Source organism: Xenopus tropicalis, chromosome 1 (assembly GCF_000004195.4).
Source record: "Xenopus tropicalis strain Nigerian chromosome 1, UCB_Xtro_10.0, whole genome shotgun sequence".
In the NCBI taxonomy this organism is placed as follows: Eukaryota; Metazoa; Chordata; class Amphibia; order Anura; family Pipidae; genus Xenopus; species Xenopus tropicalis.
The window spans coordinates 117,781,366-117,802,070 of record NC_030677.2 but is presented as its reverse complement, the minus strand read 5'-3'; the positions used below and the strand labels follow the sequence as shown (position 1 = coordinate 117,802,070).

The 20,705-nt window shown below is 37.3% G+C and overlaps 1 protein-coding gene across 5 annotated transcripts in view; it reads left to right on the top strand.

Annotated features, from left to right (window-relative positions):
* Positions 1 to 20,705, top strand: part of bnc2 (basonuclin 2) — a 322,056-nt gene that overhangs the window by 182,443 nt on the left and 118,908 nt on the right. The window contains exon 1 of one of the 5 annotated variants that reach the window (XM_004910869.4): positions 3,219 to 3,605. The exons of the other annotated variants lie outside the window; for them this stretch is intronic. Within the exon in view, the coding sequence (XP_004910926.1) occupies positions 3,603 to 3,605 (3 nt within the window). The 5' untranslated portion in view covers positions 3,219 to 3,602. Of the gene's footprint in view, positions 1 to 3,218; positions 3,606 to 20,705 lie in introns of those variants that run through there. 5 annotated transcript variants of the gene reach the window in all.

The following is a 20,705-nucleotide window of genomic DNA, read 5'->3' as shown; positions in this document are numbered from 1 at the left end:
AGTATGATCATTGGGTAGAATGCATGTTTCCTCTCCTAGATATATCTAATTTGGAAACATTTTCTGGAAACATGTCTTTTGGTAGACTGTAGCTGTAGCTGTAGTGAGAGCACCATTAGCTGTCTCTTGAAATGTGTAATTTTAATATGCTCTTATAGTAGAGCTTTTGAGAAATTGTGGTCTGATAGCCACATGAAACACATTGAGAATAGCATTTAACTTTTTATTACATGCATCTGTATGAATCATGTCTACTCTTCCAAGTAAATTATTGTTAGTGCTTTTTATTGCTAATAAACCAAATTATTCTATATTGCATCTTTGTTGTGCCCATACACACTCCCTTGCAACTTTAGTGATCACCAACGCAACTCTTCCATCTGCTATGATGTATAACATGCAAGTGTGCTCATTCATGCAAGTCAGCCCTGGAAATACTGGAAGCTATGGCCCCTTAGTAATGGCAATGGCAGTGTCAATAGCTACAACTGACTGGCACCAAGTTAAATTGATGCTAATGCTATTATTAATGTTGAGTGCGGAACTGACACCATTCCAGCTCAAATGCAGGGAGAAAAGCATGTGGTGCACACACCAATAAGGAAAAATTAGGCTTCTTTATGATTGAAATGTTGAGAAACCATTCCTTGGATAACCTTAGCTATCCATGCCAATGCTCCTTGTTAAAAATGTCTGTCCAGAAGCTAGACACCAGATCTGACATGGCAGATACCAATGTAGTGCCCTGGGAGGGAGGAAGGGTTTTTTTTCCTTTACTCAGTCAAGGCTAATCACTAACTGGCTGCAATTGGTTCAGAATTGTTTCTTTTGTTAATACTGCATTTATGACAAGTCATAGATGCTGTGCAAAAATCATTGTAATATAGAAGGAAGGAATAAAAAAATAAAGAGAAACAATAAAAAAAGTTGTTTTTTTTGCAGTCTGACAGAGATGTTTCTATTTACGGTACTGATCCTATATATTTTACTTAGTAGTAATCATTAGAAAGTAGCATGACTGTAATGCAAAGCATTATAAAGCAAAAAAAAAAAAACATATAAACTCTTTTGCAGTAACAATTGTTACATGCAAGTAGATATTTCCAAGCATGGTTTATACAAGTACTTTTGAAAAGCAAAATAAGTGCTACTAAATATTTTGTAAAATATTTACAAACAATGTTGTATATAGTCCCCTCAACCAGTGGCAGTGCTAGCAGAGCAAAAATTCTGAAATTCCGGCACAGCTCTACAAACACACACATGCAGTCTATTCCTATTTGCATCAGTTTTCAGTAAGCTACACAAGCAAGACTTTGCACCAATTCCAACCAGACAAGATATATTGCAGTACTCAAAAGTGGGGTCTCTGTTAACCCCCTCATAATTAGCAAGCTATTCAACTGAATTCTACCTTTCCCCTTTATAGAACATATACTGTATACTGGCTTTGTAATGTCCATTTGATTCATGGGGGTTAGTACCCATACTCATTCTATCACTTTTATTTTATCTTAAGAAGTACTTTTTATACTTTCCTCTATTTTTTAACCATGACATGCACTCAAAACATTTTAAGAGGAATGCCCACAGTTTTCCTGCCAATTGAACACAGGCTAAGATGCCAAGCTCACAGCCCTTCAAAAGCTTGTGTTGCTATTTGTTATAGATTGCACAAGTCTGGACTACATATACTCCACAGACACACACATTACTTACAAAGCAAATTCATAATAAGTAATAAACTATTATCAGTTGTTTCACAGCTAGTTAAGCAAAGTGCTATCCATTGCTTCACAGTGTAGTGCAATGCACTAAGATTTTATATTATTAATAGAAACATTACAATGCACTAAAATATTCTACAGAACTGTGTAGTATCAGTGTGTTTTCACTAAAATGATACAAATACTGCATAATACAGGAGATAAAAGGGGCCCCTGCTTATAAAAGTGTGCAATCTAAAAGGTGTAGGCATTAATATGTAACAATATTTCATCCCTATTTTCCAGATATATACTATGTATAGGCATGGGACCTGTTATCCAGAATGCTTGAGACTTGGGGTTTTCCGGATAAAGGATCTTTCTGTTTAGATCACCATATTTTTTGTTTACTAGAGTATCACTTAAAAATGAATTAAGCCTAATAGGACTGTTTTGCCTCCAATAACTATAATTATCCAAGCTGTGCCCAGCAATGGTGGGGGAACAACTTCCAGGTGTTGCTAGTTCCCAGCCCCAAGTCTGACAGTGAAATGTAAGAGTTGTAGTTTAATACCATCTAGATGGTAACTTTTAAAAGTTAAGAAGTGGTAGAAAGTGTCTAAGTGTGACTGTGTAGATCCTTGGCAATGCGGACAGGACAATCTGACTGCACTTAGGAATCTTTGTCAGCTGAGCAAAAAATGACTTTAATCCTTGTTTTCCCTCGTCTGCCCCTGTGGACTGCTGCTGTGAGTAAGCACCGAAGTGACACATGCAGTCACAAGCCTGTCACAATGCTCAGGGCAGGTCAGAGGTTTATGAGGAGAGCAAGGCTTTTTCGGACAAAACTTTTCGGAAGCAGATCTCACCCCCACCATCTTGATTCCTTTGCATGCTGGCTACTTCTGCTTTGTTTCCATGCCCCGTATAAACTATACTTTGTACTTGCTCAACCACAGTGCAGGCAGAGCTAAACTTCAGGGTAAAGCAGGGCACATTCTTTTCAGGTTAAGCTAATAAGAAGGAAAACCTTCTATTGGTTTCCTCCATACATACGTTTCACTCTATTTTCCTGGTTAGGATTAAGTTTTCAATGCCACTGGAAACTGAATAGAGAGTTATGTACTGTCCATAGGTGTAGGTGTGTGTTTATATGTATTTGTACACATGTATATATACAATTTTCCGCCACTACTGACTATTTCAGTTTGTTTGGTTTGGGGAACTGTTTGTGATATCTTGATAAAGGTCCTCTGTGCAGGACCGAAATGTGACTTAAACCATTACATTTTTGCACATAATTCCAATGTCCCATGCATGCTCTGTGTTCTACATTCTCACATGTATAGATATACATGTGTACATATAAGTATGTATGTATGTATGTGTGTGTATATATATATATATAATATATATATGTGCATTGGTGGAGGAGGGGAGAGCACATAAGGGAAGGGAGGGTTTAAGGGCAGTGAGGAGGGAGGGGGAGATGACTGAGACACTCAGGAACTATGAAAGCAACACTTCCCTTGGAAAAAATGACCATCCAACGTGAGTCTGATCTGCTGTGACAGTCACTTACGAGCATTTTTCTTTTCATGTTTTTTTTTTTTTTGCTCTGTTCCACTCCGGCTGGTTACTCGCAGCCCCGGACAATTAACAGCTGAAGAAAATATGACAGGACAAACGCAAAAGAGGTTGGGAGATAGAAGGGAAGGAATGCACCAGAGCGGAGACAGAACTGACTTTGCCTTCTTGTAGAAACTGCCAGATATTTTTTCCCCCTGGGTGTCCCTCTCCCTCCTCTACTTTAATGTATTTATTATTATTTTTTTTTTTTGTGAACTGTGTGTTGAAGGCCAGAAGTGAGATCTGACAGAGAGCCCAGAGCAGCTCATGGTACTGTATGTTACCATTACTACTCCCTTCATTCCTTCTTGCTTTTCTAGGTTGTGGGAGGTGGGGAATGGCATTAAGAGGGATGGTACACTTTAGGGTGCTGTTTCTGTGCTATCTGTTTAACCCCGTCTCTTCTAGAGCTGCCAGAGAGAGGAAGGGTTAATTTCCTTTTAATGACAGACTGCAAGTATGCTTAGAAGAATAGTTCTGAGTTTTTCAGGTATGGCATTTGTGCTGAACATTGCCACCAACACTTGTGGGGGTTAATCGTAAGGATGCCACTTTGTACAAATTGTTGTCTGAATTAATGCCAACACCACTGGTTGCTTGCCAGCAGCTATAGAAGTGCATCACTGCATGGGTATAGGTAATGGCAAGTTACACGCACGCTTTGTGGGGTAACTCTAAAACTACCACTTGTTGCTCACCAACTGTTGCTAAACTCCGCTTCTACTAAAATCAGCTTTATCTAACAGCCAGCAGATCACAATTCTAAATTCTAAATAATGCAAATGTGTTGTGGCAGTGCTATTTGTAATCTGATGAAATTTTTTTCTGTTTTATTTTTTTTTGTGTAACTTTAAAATGTTATTTTATTTTATGTTCAAATACCAGGGGGCAGAAAAGAGTTACAAGTACAGATTTTAAATTATTGCCCATGTAGCTACTGTAATGCTACAACTTCTGCAACTTCAGAAGTCAGATGATGCAGAGACTGGCAGATGGGAGTGGTAGTTCTGTAGAAGCTTGCCCACAAATCCAGGACTAGCAGCTAAAATTCAGTACTGCGCAGTGACTGCATACAGAAGTGCCTGCCTTATGTTTCCTTTCGTTTGCCTTAGCCTTTTGTGGTTATTTTACAGCATGCCACATATTTCTAAAATCTGACACTTCTAAATTAGCAGCCCATGGTAGGGCAAACTGATAAATGGCTATGTCAAATGGCTGCAATTAAGAAAAGGCTGCAACCCTAATCACTGTGATAAATACTTCACTGATTCAGATAATACTGAAACATCTGTGCACAATGTGAAATTGTTGCAGGCAACGTGATTTTGTAAGTGAGCAAGGCGTGTTCAATGTGAGCATAGCCATCCGTGCATACTCTGCTTACTTCTGTAGCACTCTCACTGAAGTTGTGCTTTTTTCTGTAGTATGAGGAGGAGGTATAGTGTTTTTATATATATATATATATATATATTGTAGTACAGGTATAAGATCTATCTATCTGGAAACCTGTTATCCAAAAATCTCTGAATTAGAGTATAAAGCATTCTTTTTTATGTGTTTAGCCCACTGATAGGTGTCAGCAGCTGTTAACATGTGATTTTCACATGTTAACCAGAAAGATTCTCAGATTTTGCCTTTCTTATTTGGCCAGACAAGATGGAAAGATGGAGCTATGGCTTCTATAGTTATACTTCTAGCCAATGCATGCTCTCTCTTACAAATTCATATACAGCTCTATGAATTGCATTTACAGCCCATTTTTGACCTTTAGTGAAAAATATACACAATGCTTAGTGTAAGAATTAATTGACTACGCCCTGACATTTTTGGCTGTGCTATCAAAAGGGATCCAGGTGTTCCCTGCACTACCGTCTGTTTCTCCTGAGACAGATGGCCTCTTGGAGGGTACCTGGCACAGGGGCAATATCTTTGATTGCCGACATAAAGCTTGGCACAGAAGAATTTGTTAGATGGCCAAATATTGTCATATTTAATCCCATAGGTTGGGTGTAGTTACGCGTCCAAAAATAATAGAAATGATATTAAAGTCTGATCTGTAAACTACATGAAACTTTTGGCATCTGTCACACTGCATGCTGCATTTTCATCCAAGGTGATAAAATCTGATAGACTTGTTGAAATACATTGACTGTCCAGATGTAGATGCATGAAAACAAGGCACCATCTGACTTTTTTCTAATCAGACACATCCCACAATATCTCATGATGTTGCATACAGTTGCATGACAAGATTTTATTGAAGAGATTATCCTATCCCTTAATGGTTTTGTGGAAAGGTTTCAGCCTTCAAGCTGAATTGTTTGCCACTGTGCAGCACAGTTCTGACACTGGCCTTTTGCCTCAGGTCCATTGCCAGAAACCAAGTAGCCAGTATCTGGTCTGCGGCACAGTATAGTGAAGCAGAGGCCATTGCACACTACTTTTGCTTGCCATATGGCCAGAAATAGGCTACTATATAGACTTTATCTACATCATTAGGCCTATTTAAAGAGGTAGTGGGCTTCTCTTATAACCCTCTAACATTGAGTGTACAATTCTGGCTCTCCAGCAGTAACCTTAATATTATAATCTAGGGAACACAAACATTATTACTTATTGTATCCTTTCATGGGAATTGTTTAACTGCTTTGTAACAATAAGTTACTGATTAACTTTCTCACCAACCTGTCCCTATTATTTTAGCTACTTGAAAAACAGATGAGCATAGTGGCACACAATTCTATTAGCCAGTAGACAGAAGAGAGAAAACTCTCTCTTCTACATCTCATTGCCGATAGCTGCATAAGGATACCATTATCTCACTGATTATTGCACTTCTGGACATGGAAGACTGAGCTGTCAGACTGTTCAGCACATGCTGGGCAGCAGGAGCTGTGAAACTTTCTAAAATACCTACAGGGAAGTTGTATTCCCTTTAAGCAGCAAAAAAAATGTCACCCCTTTGAAGCAAGTACCGTATATACTCGAGTATAAGCCGATCCGAATATAAGCCGAGGTACCTAATTTTACCTAAGAAAACTGGAAAAACTTATTGACTCGAGTATAAGCCTAGGGTGGGAAAAGCAGCAGCTACTGCTAAGTTTCAATAATCAAAATAAATACCAATAAAATTACACTAAATATTTAATTCAAAGAAAAACAGTAAATTAGCTCTGTATGTGGAGAAGAGGGTCAACAAAAACAATATGGTATCAACAATGATAACTTACAAGTACTACCCCCTTAGCTCAATCAGCAACCAAGCTAAAACACAAAGAGTTAAAATCCTTCAAAACTATATATAGTTTATATAGAATATAAAGTGCAATGTCTAGTGCAGAATGGGACAGGTGAGGATAGTAAATGAAGATGAATTTTAGAGCGAGCCAGGGCACTGGACGGTCTGATTGCAGGTGGCCTAATTTGCACACAAAGGACAGAGGGTGCTAGTCTGGAGGGACCCATGGCACCCGACTCGAGTATAAGCCGAGGGTGACTTTTTCAGCACATTTTGGGTGCTGAAAAACTAGGCTTATACTCGAGTATATACAGTACATCCAGATGGTCCTTGTGTTCAAACACTGTTGCAAGTATATCTGCCATTGAGTTCCAATGGAAAATGTCATTACTTCTGATTCAGAAAGGCCAGTGTTTTTTTAATTGTGTTACTATGTTCTAGGTCTGCAGTATTACAACTGAGAATGCCATAATGCAATGCTTACAATTGCAGTGCAATAGTTATAATTGCATGCTAAATTATATAATTATAAGCCATTTGTTAAAATATTTTTTTATTTATGAATCGTGGAATAATATTTAGCATAATTAACTATATTGTTTAAAGAGGAAGCAACTAAGAGTGTAACTGCAGTATGGACCCACATGTTGGTTGGGAGTAGAGGAAGCCTGACTGATTTCATGATGCATGCCAATATTAAATGTGACCCCTTGCCCTACACACTCACACACAAACACTGTTCTGCTATAGTGAGAACTGAAAGTGCTTCTTCCAAAATCAAGTAAAATGCCCTGACTGCCAAATGATGACTAATTTATTTATAACTATAAAAGAAGATGGTTTTGTCTGATGAATATAACAGTCTGATTAGTGCCCTGTTTATGATGGTTTGCTTTTCCCCACAGTTATATTGACAGGGTTTATGGAAGCTGTAAACTGAATGAGCTATCAGCTTGAACAGCAGAATCATGATTTATGGGCAGATATAACGGCACATAACTCTAAAATGTTCATTAACATCATCACAGATTTCAAAGGACAAACCCGTTCTATCTCCCTAACTGTTGGATTGAGTACAGAAGTAGAGATATAATTGAGCTAAGATAATTTACCATCCATGCATCACTTGTGTAAGAAACCTCTCCAGCAGTTGGGCCATTAACCCCTTTGCCTGAAGAACTTAACAGTGGCCTTGTCTATAATCTAGTCTCGGAATGTGTGACTTGCCTATGAGTGCTTCCTGGCACAGGAAAATGCTTTAGAGCATAGTATTTTAGTATTATGTCTCATTCTTTGGGTATACCTGAGGTAAAATGCTTTATTTAAACACCTTTCCATGTCCTTCTCTGTTAATGGGGCACGCAAGTTTCATTTACTTTAGTACATGTAAAAATACACCAGATATATGGTGAATAATTTGAGAGGCAACCACACTATCCAAGGTCCTACTTTACCTTATATGGGTATAGAGAAACTAGAATAAATATAAGAGCCAATGTAAGTATGTAACTAGGGTTCATAGAATTGCAGGAGTAAGCATTGGGAAGTGAATACTTTCCAGAAAACGGTTAAATTAGGTACATACTGGTAGCTTAAATAAGGCAGTTTTCTACTTGGAGAACATGGCCCTCTGATCCTATTTTTTATTCTGTGACCCTTGTTTGTTAAATTATTGTAAGATACCTTACATAGATAACATATTCACAGAGTAGAAAGATTGTGGCAAGCATCACTGTCCTGGTCAAAGTACTAAATGTTAGTTTTTGTGCAGCCTTGACATGTGCTTTATGAATTGATTAAATAGGAATTTATTTGGATAGTTGTACAAGCTTGGGATCCATTATCTGGAAACCCATTATCCAGAAAGATCTGAGTTACATTGACTCCATTTTAATGAAATAATCCCCTTTTTCTGTGTAATAAATAATAAAACAGTACCTTGTACTTGATCCCAACTAAGCTATAAATAATCCTTATTGGAGGCAAAACTATCCTATTGGGTTTATTTAATATTTAAATGATTTTTTAAGTAGATTACAGTACATTACAAAAAGATCCCTTATCTAGAAAACACCAGGTCCCGAGCATTCTGGATAGTGGGTCCTATACTTGCACAAAAATAATATGATTTTTCTTTCAACTGTAACAGTGATTTGCAAATCACTTCCCTTACAAGAGAATAAAAATTAAGTAACATTTACCAAAGAATATAAAATCTACAGTATATATTTGCCTGTAATTTTAGTAAGAGAAACTGCATATTTAAAGACACTGCTGGCTGATAATAGGAAAGTTCCATGACCTGTTTCTGCTGAACATATACAAAACAAGTGGTAGATAGCATTTTCTCAGCCTCCTTTGATTCCTCTGAGATTTATGGCTGTGATCTAAACCCTGAGGTCTCTTAAGGGGACACTGTAAAGGCACTTCTTGTTCATTTCTGCAGCTTTAACACATTTCCTTGTATACTTTTATCATACTAATGTCATCCAAGTGCTATCACTTTGTTATCGCTAGATCTCTCATAAAATTTCTAGTAGTCAGCAGTGAAGAAGGATAACCCCTAACTCCAATTAGCACTGCAGGTTCCACTGGAGAAGGGCTGTAGAAATATGGCTACATGAAAACATGGGCAAAAAGGTAATTTTAGCACATCAAAGAGCTAACCACTGTATGTGAATATAATTATCACACATTTACATGCTGTAAATAGGTATAAAACTGATACTAATGTATGGGTACAACAGCATATTTACTATCTCATGTCAGCCTGTATCTACAGGAGAAATCTAAAGCTTGCTGTCGAATATTTGTTTTCTGGCATGCTTGCTAAATTAAGAACCGCGCACTTTTAAAAATACACAGCCAATAAACGAAACTCGTTAACTGGGTATACACGTATTAGGACCTGATGAAGGGGCAGCTTTTAATAGTTTAATTGGTACTTCCTGCCTTTCCAGTTATATACAGCTGTTATTTACAGTGTATGCCCCACAGTCTTAACTTTAAAACTGCCGGAGTGATTGCTAGTGCTTGTTTTTGTCTTTACCTTGGTGACAGTGGTTTGTTATGGTAATGAACGTAACTTCAAACTATTTAAGTCTGTGTAGGAAATACCATGTTGAAAAACAACTCTTTTATTTACTGCATCATTAGGGATTATTGTGAAGGAGACAATTCTGCCTAGTTATTAACATGCAGAAATTTGGTGGGATGGAATGTAAATCATATAATTGCTTATGATACCCTATACCCCTTTTTAACCACAATGGTGGGCTCCTATATCTCCATTGAACCTTTGTGACAGTTCTGCTTCTAACTCGTATCACTTCGGAGGATTTTCATATCTGGTCTACATGCTGAGCAACTGACAGATTTTTGGTGTAATTATACCACGGGTGAATGGCTAAAAAGAAAATTCAGGTCAGCTAATGCCCAAATTTATATATGGGACTGAAGAGACTTGCACTTCAGCATAGTGTGGGCAAATTGTCCTGTTTAGAGGAGTGTGGCTGCAATGCACATGGCCAAACTGTAGTAATGACATATCACTTACTATATAACATACAATGATGGTTAACTCATTAGAGATTGATTATGGATTCAATTCAAACTCCCCAACACCAACTTGATTGCTTTTATATCTGGCATAGCAGGTGTTAAAGGAATCTGCTTTACAAACAGTGATATTGGCTTCCCAGACAAAGCGGAATTTCCCCATCATTTGTAGATACCTCATCTCTGGTTCGTAATGGTAAAACGTGTAAGGATATTCCTGCTTTTAATTATGAGCTCATTCCTTTAGATTGTGCTTAGGCAGGGGACTTGCTAAAACTAGCACTATTCATTGTAGAACAAAGGCCCAGATGTCAATTATAACTTGACAAATTATACTGCAATTGTAGTAGGGAAACCAAGTCATATTTTTTTTACTGCATTTTCATTAAAAAGTCAGTCCTTCTAAACCTAAAACAGTGATTCTTTGTTCAGAGAAGACTTATTTATTCGTTGAGTATATGTGTGTGTATGTAAATAAAAACATTTTGCATCTGTCTTGCTGTCTGTCCCTCTGTGTGAGTTGCTATCTGTCTATCCACACAGACATATAATGATTTTATAATTTCACTGTTGTGTGGGATGCTGGCAGCAAGGCAGCCATTACACTGTTGAATGCTATGCCAGGTTAGAAGTTCACTTTATACGCTGTGCAGGTTTTCACATTCCCCCCTCCCTGCAATAGTTATATCGTCGCTTATGGCAGGAAGAAGAAGGACCTATAATTTTAAGAGACCAGAAGCTGTTGGAAAAGGCCACACACGCTAATGGGTACCTTGCCAAAAAAGGCATTTAAAATGGAATGGCGTTAAGAGAATGGAAGGAACCGTTACATTTGTGGCCTATAACTAAGTGTTAAAGACTGTTAAAGACGGTGTCACTCCCAGACCTTGTTTCTGTTAAGTTGGACGGAAAACTCTCTCTCTCCTCTTTGTTTTTCCCCTCCCTGTCTTCTTGGAACAGTAAGCCAACGACCTTGCACTCAAACACAGATGCTGTGCACTGGATAGAGGTCTCCACAGACTAGTAGCATTGTGTTCAGGGCCACTCTATCTTATTTTAGTGCATACACTGCAGAAAAAGAGACCTTTAAGCTTTTTCATTGTTACAATTAAACAATTTTTTACTCCCAATAATCCCATTTTAAACTGATAGTCTGCCTGCAGATTTTTGCCTTATTGTACTGTACAAAACAAATATTTCTATAGTAGCTTCCATTTGAATGTAATTAAAAACAGCTATGTAAAGTATATGCTCCAGAAAGAAATATATGGAAACTGTTATGTGACATAGTTTTCTTTAATTAATAGCTACTTTTTATTAGATTAAATTATCGGCTGCTGATTCATTTGATGACACTTTTGGAATTAAATAAAGGTGTGAAGTATGGAAATGTGTAATTCTGTTTTAAACTGATTTAAATGTTAAGAGTGGGCTTGATTTTCTATTTTAAAACATGTCTGCCAATGAAATAACTTTAAAAAAAAATCATTGCATTTATTACAACAGGGCTCAATGCTAGGGTGACCAGATCACTTGAATAATCAGGAGCATTTCTAATAAATCAGTTCATCTCTGCTAGCTGGATTTTTTTAGACGCGTCCCTAAATTGATCTGGTCACCCTACACAATGCCTTCCTATAAATAAATGTTAATTTATCTGCATTGTATAGCTTAAAAAACAAATGTTCTATGAGATACTGAAGATTACCTGATATTCAAGTGATTTGGATAAAATTTTATAAAAATGGATATGTAGTTAAATAAAAAGAAAACATTTCCAGGGTGAGAACTTGAGGTCATTAGTATTATACAGTTCTGTTAAGTTTTGAAGGTTTATGCTTGACTTAACATACCAGAATAACTTGCTTAAACAGACAAGTGAGGGTGCACAGTAAGACCATATGTCGATATTAACATATTTAAAATGTAAAAATATTCATTATAAAAACCATGCTTTATGACTGTTTAACTAAAGTTTTTGGACAAGGATAAGGATGGGGCATGTGTGTTGGTGGAATGTGGATCAGATCCTTTTCCTATGATAGAGCCTTGAGGAAAAGAAAGTTCAGGCTTCTTAGTAAGACAATGATGTTACTAGAAGACAGGTCAAAGAAATCTCTGAAGTGGCAATAATATTAAACCTTATATATATATATTAGCTATTAGAATTTGACTGCAGTGTACTGGGCTATTGTTAGTTTAAGGGCTAATATATTAATAACAGTATGAGCTGTTTTGTGACGCATCAGATTCAATAAGGGTATATTTATCATGCTGTGTAAAAAGTAACACTACCAGCAGAGGGAAACCCTGATGCAATGTGGTCCCTAATTAATTGAACAGAGGGCTGGGGTCAAGTTAGAGCAGAAACTTAGGGGTATATTTATCATTCTGTGTAAAACGTGGAGTGAAACATTACCAGTGATGTTGCTCATAGCAACCAATCAGATGCTTTGCTTTTCTAACTGTTGAAATCTGATTGCTGATTGGTTGCCCTGGGCAACATCACCGGTAATGCTTCACTCCACGTTTTACACAGAATGATAAATATACCCCTACGTTTCTGCTCTAACTTGACCCCAGCCCTCTGTTCAATTAATTAGGGACCACATTGCATCAGGGTTTCCCTCTGCCAACTCCTGTTATGACCTCCTCAGCCACATGACCTCTACTCAGTGAGCAAGTAATGCATTCTGCATTTTGGTGACTTTGGCAAAAATACAGAGTGACATGGTCCTGGATGGCTTAAATTGTGATTGCTATTTGCCAACATCTCTTTAGGATGATGATATATATATTTTTTGTAAAGATCTTGAATCTAGTTCAGTTATGTAAAATCCAGTAGAGAGACAAGCTTCTACAGACTGAATTTGTTTAGGCAAATGTTCTCCTCTGATGGGTTTATATCCGCAGACATAAATATTTTTAAGGGTCCTGAGACTTTCATTTGAAAGATAAATTGTGTCAGAATAATTTAGACACAAAGCATTACACACTGCTGACTTAGTGTAAAGTTGCTGGTAGGTATGAGCCTTTTGCTGCCAGAAGGGGTCAGCAAGTTGTTACTGTACATTACTGTCCTCTGTGGTAATGAAAGGATTAAATGAAAATATGGCTTTTCTTATTACACTCAACAGGGAGTAGGTGGCACATCTGCTTAAAGTGTGACACAACTATTTTGCGTGTAACAGTGTAGCATATCTGATATTTATTAAGATAGGTTAACGGGAGAGCAGCCGAAGGGGTGTGGAGCCTTGGGTGTAGCAGTCATTGTACCGGAGCATTGCTGTTTGTGACACATGGTTTTTGTCTTTTTATGTTCCGAAAGAGCCAGAAAGTTTCCTGCCGCTATTCTTCCCAGCTCTTGACAAATGATTGCCAGATGTTGAGATCTTTTCAGACCCCTCTCCCTTCAAGGAAATAGTAACAGGGGAAAATTCGATTCTCCCTCGCCCATTTCATCTCCTTTCCACATCTGCCAGGGACACACAGGCAACACTTTCCCTACATGAGAGTTTAAAGTTTACACTGCTTGCTTTCCCTTTGCTCTCTCACTTTCTCTCTCTTTATTTTTAATTCCTGGCTACAGTTCCAAAGTAACAGAATGAGGCTCTTCTGACTCGGTTCAGTGGTCTGATGAATTTAGGTTGTTTATTTTACTTCTCCATGTCTTCAATGTATCGTTGTACAAAAAAAACCCCCTTTTGCCGCAAATACTTACCCAGGCTTCTAACATCTTTCAACCTCGAGAAAGTAAAGAGTTTAAAACTATTCTATATGCCATTACATATGATAAGAGATATATGCAATTACAAGACATCAGAAAGGTATATGCATATTTTTAGTGGTCTAATAACTTTTGTTTCCCTGCTGGCATAAGATCCTTACTCAGAGTAACTTATTATAGACACACCTGATCAGTATAATAATATACTAATATAATACATGTAACTAAGTTTTAAAGCATAAGAATTCATCAAATCTAAATGGTGTGAAAAAAATAGATGCTGACAGAAGGGAAGTCTTAACAATATCTGAGCAATCAGGTTCATGTACATTACTGTACAGTACAATTTGTCCACATGGTTGGTGGCAATAGATTCAGTGATCTGACAGACCGGCTTGCAGTCTGATTCTGGTTGAATCACTGTACAGATGGATGGCCCTTACTGTTCTAAGTTGGACAGAATAGGGTCATTGGTCTGTCATTCTGTCTGTGTTTTTTTTTTTTTTTACTTTTTGGATGATAAATGCTGCTTCAATTGCAAAAGAGTTAGATCAGCCAAATGACTCCATGGGGAATTGACTGAACTGAACAAAATGATTGGTTTGTGTGTGGCCAGTTTATACTTTCCTAGCACTAAATTATTCCCAAATCACTGCAGGGAAATGCCCTTTTTAGTAATAAAATGTGCCTGGACTCTTTTTTTTATATTGAAATCTGTTTTACTGAGTTTGACAACTAATAATGAACCAGAGACATGCAACATAACATACAAAAAAACCCACTTGCGAATACATTTATTTAGTTACTTTTACTTTAGTTCAGTTTCTGGACTTTTCTGGATGTATAAACCTCTATAAACTTGCCGAGTATGCATTTTTATACAGAATTTAAGACTAGAATAAGACTGTAAATCCAGTTAGCGACGCTGTATATATCTCAGCTGCAAACAAGTCCTGGCAGTCAACAAGAAGGCCCATGCTTGAGGCAAGATTTACCTCAGTCTTGTTATCTCTGAAGGAACCCCATGGGATTCCCAAATCAGCAAAGGAAATGATTTTCCACTGTCACGAGTCCCAATTCATTTTATATCTGAAGCAAGACCAATAAAAGAACAAAAGAAAGCTTTTTTTAACTGTACACATTTGTAAAAAAAAAAAGTCTGGATACAATCATCATTTTATGTGAGGAAACCAACACAGATGTTAGAATCACATTTTTTGGGTTTTGTCCCTGTTTCAAGGAGTATTTTGCTTCTCGTTTACTGATAGCTGACAGAATTATGCCTCTCTCTGTGGCTCAGCCTGACATTCATATATGGCTATGTAAAAAACATCTTTGTCTCATGTGGTAATGTCTGTGAAGTGACAAATTAATTATCAGTTATGCCCATAATGATTCTATCTATCTATGTTTATTTGACAGAATCTCTCTGTGTCTCTTTAACAGATTCACATATTAGTTATGGGGGTAATAAAATAAAGTCACAAAGTTTCACCAGTTCTTGGAATACACAGAAACCAATCAGCATACAGCATTTACTGGTCACCTGTTTGAAATCATACATGTTACCAAACATGGTACAAACTACATTACCTTGGAACTATGTAATCTTATATACTAGTACCTTAGAAATGGCATACATTGACCTTTGTATGCCACTGTACCACCTTCATTCTCTTGTAAGGCTAGGTGAAGTGGCTGAACTATGCAGTTTCAAGGAATACAGTTTAGTGGTGCACGTGTGAATGCAAATGAAAGCATACACACTTAAATGGCTGATATGGCTGAGGAGGAGTATCAGATTAAGGGTTTCCAAAACTCTGGCATCAGAAAAGGCTAGGTGGTTTGGATTTAAGTAACACTAGGCTGCTAGGCTGCTGTATGTGCAGCATATAGACATATCCATTAATACAGATAAACATATGAATAGTAAAGTGCAATTACATGGTTAATTTAGTCAATTTAATTTACAGCTTGATTGTACTTTGTAAAACTACCGGTAGTTGCATAATAGGGCGATTTCTTTGTTGGGTAAATTGTTGCTTTAAAGGCTAATATTACATATGTCTACTGTTTTTCTGTAAAAGTCTCAGTTTAACCCTAAATCTTCCCACCACACTAGTTTGCAAAAACAGAGCAGCATCTGAATGAGATCTGCATGGAAACTTTGCACATCAAAAAAAATATTCATAGTTTAAGGCTATCAAATTTCCAAAGTGAAATCTTGTGACAAGAAGGGGCTGCTGCGCACCCACTTTTTGGCCACTTCCCCATTGCTGTACACCCACTAAGCCTTACAGTCACATATTGTAATCTTAATATATTTTCCTGTGATAAAAGATCACTCACTTACTTCTTTCTTTCCTGGAATAGCAACGATTGGCTAGGGGGGCAGCTCTGTTGCGAGAGGCAGGGATGCTTGTTGTGGTCACTTTTCTATGTGGACAGGGAAACTGAAACAGGGTCAGTCCCCCTGAAATGGGGACTGATGGAAACCTTATTATAGTTAGTTTAGGGAAAGATCTATTCATAACTCAACTGACCATTTTGATGGACAAAATGATGAAGTGGGACCTTGTCCAACTTGAAAAATCTACCGGTGGCAGATATAAACCACTGCCAAAATCACTCCACCAGTAAGAGTAAGCTTTACTGAACTGGATTTTAGCTTCTCTTTGTGTAGTAATTTTGAAAGTGTATGACATTGACATTCTTTTGATTTTAACACAAGAAGGTTGAATCCAAAGTTCAGCCCAAAATTTGTGTAATAAAGGGAACTCCTACCTGCAACTTTCCTGCTGATGTTATACCAGAAAGCTCAGTAACCCCTGGCAGTCCTGAAGAATGTTGGGAACTGCATATTATCCCTAATGTTGTTTCTTTTAAAACCTGGTGGTCACCAGAATTTTAAAATTCTGATAAAAATTGATGTACAGTTACAAAGTACGTTTTTCATTAGTCTGCTAAGTAGCAGTACTACAATCTGTCTTGTTTTTGCCTCCTATAATTGTGCTGGCATTCCAAACCCCACTCTGGAATTCACCAAGTTTTATACTCCCAGATCATTTTGCCCTCATTGTAATGTCCTCTGTATTACCAACCACTTTCCTACTTCCCTCACCATGGAAACCAAAAAAAAAAAGAGAGAGGGAGAGTGGGGGCTAAATGCACAAGGTGTCATCCGGCCCCTCTCACCTCGGGAATGTCCTTCAGAGGACAACTTGTCACAAGCCGTCAAAGAAGAGAGTGGCTTTGTGGTCTCTGAACATCTGGCAGCACTGCGCAGGAAGCTGAGGGGGTGTCATTAATTGTGATGAAATAATTTAAACCATCAGGAATAAATGAGGCTGTTAAACTAAGTTCAGATTCCATTTGCCGCTCGCACATGTGTCTAGCAGCCAGCATGCGATATATAAAAAAAAAAAAAAATTAGCTTGCGGGTAAGTGGAAATATATAGAAAACTAAACAAGTTACAGCATATCAGCTTCTCATTTAACAATGTACATTTCTGAGATGGTAAACTATTTTATGCAGAAGAGTCCAGTGTTGGTAATAAAGTTTTGTTCTAAATTATACTATCCCAGGAGTATCCCAACAGCTTGCACTCCAGGTGAAGAGTTCACAGTTTGAATTAGTTTCAAGCAGGAACGGTACCATTAACCATGTTCTATAATAGCAGGCACAATCAAATAACATTTTCCTTATTCTTAAAAGGAAACTAACACATACAAATGGGAGGAGGGGGAAATTAAATTTGCCAGTGGCATTAGTCTCTTGCCCCCCAGTGGGTTGGCAGTTTAATGGTGGACAAAAAAGAATTTAGATTCATGCAGCACTTACCATACCACTTACCACTTAGTCTTTGTATTTTATACTGTGTATCTCTTCATATAGTGTTTGAGCCCATTTATATATTTATGTATTTATATAGCATCAATATTGCACAATGCTTTCTAAGATGTAAATACAAGCAGAGAATAAATACTTTTAACAATAAATACTTTTAACAATAAATACTTAGAAGCTCTAGGTGTTTCAGTATAGAGTTGGAATGTGATTTCCTGCCCAGACCTATAGAGAATTCTGGGAGTTGTTGCTATAGGATTGAAGGTTGGATTTTCCAGATCTATAAATCAAAATATATAACTAATGTTACATTATATAATAAGTTCTTTGTGCTTTTTTATTATTTTTTTTTTTACCTCCATGGGACCTTTATTATGGCAGTCCAGGGCAAATGTCCTTGTTGTCCTATTTTGGAACAGTTTCATTGTTTCTATTTTTGTCTGATATTTTTAGATAAAAAAATCTAAAAAGCTTGGCACTCTATGAATATGTGTACAATACATTGCAAAAATACCATGCATATTCTCAAGCTATCAAGCTGTCAACACTCTGTAGAGTTATAGCTTTCTGATTGGATATTGTGCTTTTCTTTTTCTTTTCTTTTTTTAACTTCACAATGATTCCAAAAATAGCTCCCTCTGTTGGATTTATACACATACCACAATGCAATTTTCGGACATATGGTTTTACCAATCATATTGGTTTGTTTCAAGGCAAACACATGGACAGATAGAGGTCATTTGGTTTAGCCTTCAATTCTCATGTAAAATACACAGGAAGATATTGGATGCCAGCAGACTGATTAAATCCATTCAGGCATTGGTTGGACCAGCAATAAAATCCAATGACCAAAGACCAAATCCGCATTTCACAGCCTCAATGAACATCAATGTGGGTGGTGAATATGGATAAAGTTCCACTCATTTGGCAACTCATGTGGATCGCTACAAAATTATGGCCAACTTTACATTATAATCCTTTGTATGAGGTTGGCATATAAATGTGGGTGTTAAACAGATGTAAGCGGTGCCACCTGTTTTCTCTTAGTAAAATGGTAATATAAGTATGTAAGAATAGTCTAGAGCTATGTTTAAGAGCTGCATAAAAGTGAAGCATCAGCAAGTTTTTAAACCAAAATACACTAACTAAATAACTGAAGCGACTGAAACTACCTTTCTGAGGAACAGCACATTTCATTCTAGCTTCCCTACTTGCAGACGCTTTGGCAATGTGTTTTTGATCTGCTCCCTTCTTAATCAGCAGAATAGTTTGAGCATCTTTTCTCATGCTCCTTACACAGATCAATGAGAGAAATGTGCCTGGTGGGTGTGCTCAGTTCAATTAAGGTGGGGCTTCTTTTCCACTGACTAGGCCCACATGTTTATTGTTAGAGAAAATTAGATTTACTAGTGCAGTAAAGAGGTCAATTTATATGATGCTCATAAAATATTTGCATTATTAGTATTTTTTTTCCATCCTGGCAACAATGAAATTACAGTGCCGTGTCCTTATGGGAATACTTTTTTTGTGTTTCTTAGATACTGCTTTTCTTAAATTGGAAGTCTTTTTCCCTGTTACGTTTTGGAAGTGGAACTACACAGAGTTTGAGGGATTAAGGCACATATGGACTCTTATGTCTTGGTGGACTTCAAAAGAAAATTTGCTTTGGTCTAGGAAGTGGTTTTTTTAAATTGGGTCTATGTATTTTTTTCTTCTTGTAATAACTGAATAAAGCCAGGTTCAGTGTGAAGATTTCTTTATTGCCAGTGATTAGCTCAGCAAAACTCTTACTTTTTTAGACAGTGGCCCCCAACCAGCGGCTCGTGAGCAACATGTTGCCCACCAACCCCTTGGATGTTGCTCCCAGTGGCCTCCAAGTTAATGCCCATTTTTGAATTTCTGACTTGAACAGGCATAAAAACCGTGAGTACTGCTAAACAGAGCCTCTAGTAGTCTGCCAGTCCACATTAGACTACTAATTAACCAATCTGAGTTACTTATTGGTCACCTACTAGGAAAGTTTTTGTGCTTGTGTTGCTCCCCAGCTTTTTTTTCATTGAAATGTTGCTCACGGGTAAAAAAGGTTGGGGATCCCTGCTCTAGACCATCACACAAAGGGAAACAATTTATAAAAAATAATATATAAGTACTCCTAGTATTATTTTTATAAACAAATGTAACAAAACATGGTTTGGTTTGTTTGCCTTTACTTCCCCTTTACAATTTTTCTCAGGTTTTATAGAAAAGAGTAGATGTAAGATCTAGTCACTAATGCTTGTATTTGTGGAGAATATTTGACTGTATCACAGTATAAAACATGCAATTTAATAAATGCTTGAAGGTTTTTTAGTGGACTTCAGAAAGAAATAAATCTCTGTTTATCTGTCTAATCCCTTCTATTGCCAGATCATGCTGTGTAGGTCAATAGTCAGGGCTGAGTGGCTTCCTAACAAAGCTTACATTACAGGAGTCTTCCTCTTTGCTCATATTTAGGTCCCACCCTGCTGACTGTTAACCTCTGTCCTCTGGTTGTGCTACTGGTGACAGCTCCGCAGTGCACATTCTTCTTTCTCTACCACAGAGTAGGTAATTGGCTTGCTCTGTCTTACCTGGGGCTGATCTCCCCTTCACATCATTGACATTCTCCTCCTAATCCCTGACCTATTACAAGAAGTATTTCTTATACACTTGAATTAGCCTTTTTTCAAATCTGAAATAGCGGATAATAGCAGTGATATGGCCAAATAAAAATGTCTCTGAGGCGGATAGGCTAACATGTTCCCCTACAGAGAATGCAAAGACAAAGAATGGTTTAATTGGGTTTGCCAGACAGAAAACCCATTTCTCCTATTCTGACCTTCCTATCTAATAATTTTTGGTCTTTGGGAAAATACTTTGTTAATGTATATAAACAATGTGGGGCTTACACATTACAAATGTCAGTTATGGATTTAATATACTTATACACAAGCTTTGTTGTTAGCAACTTTTGATTCTGAC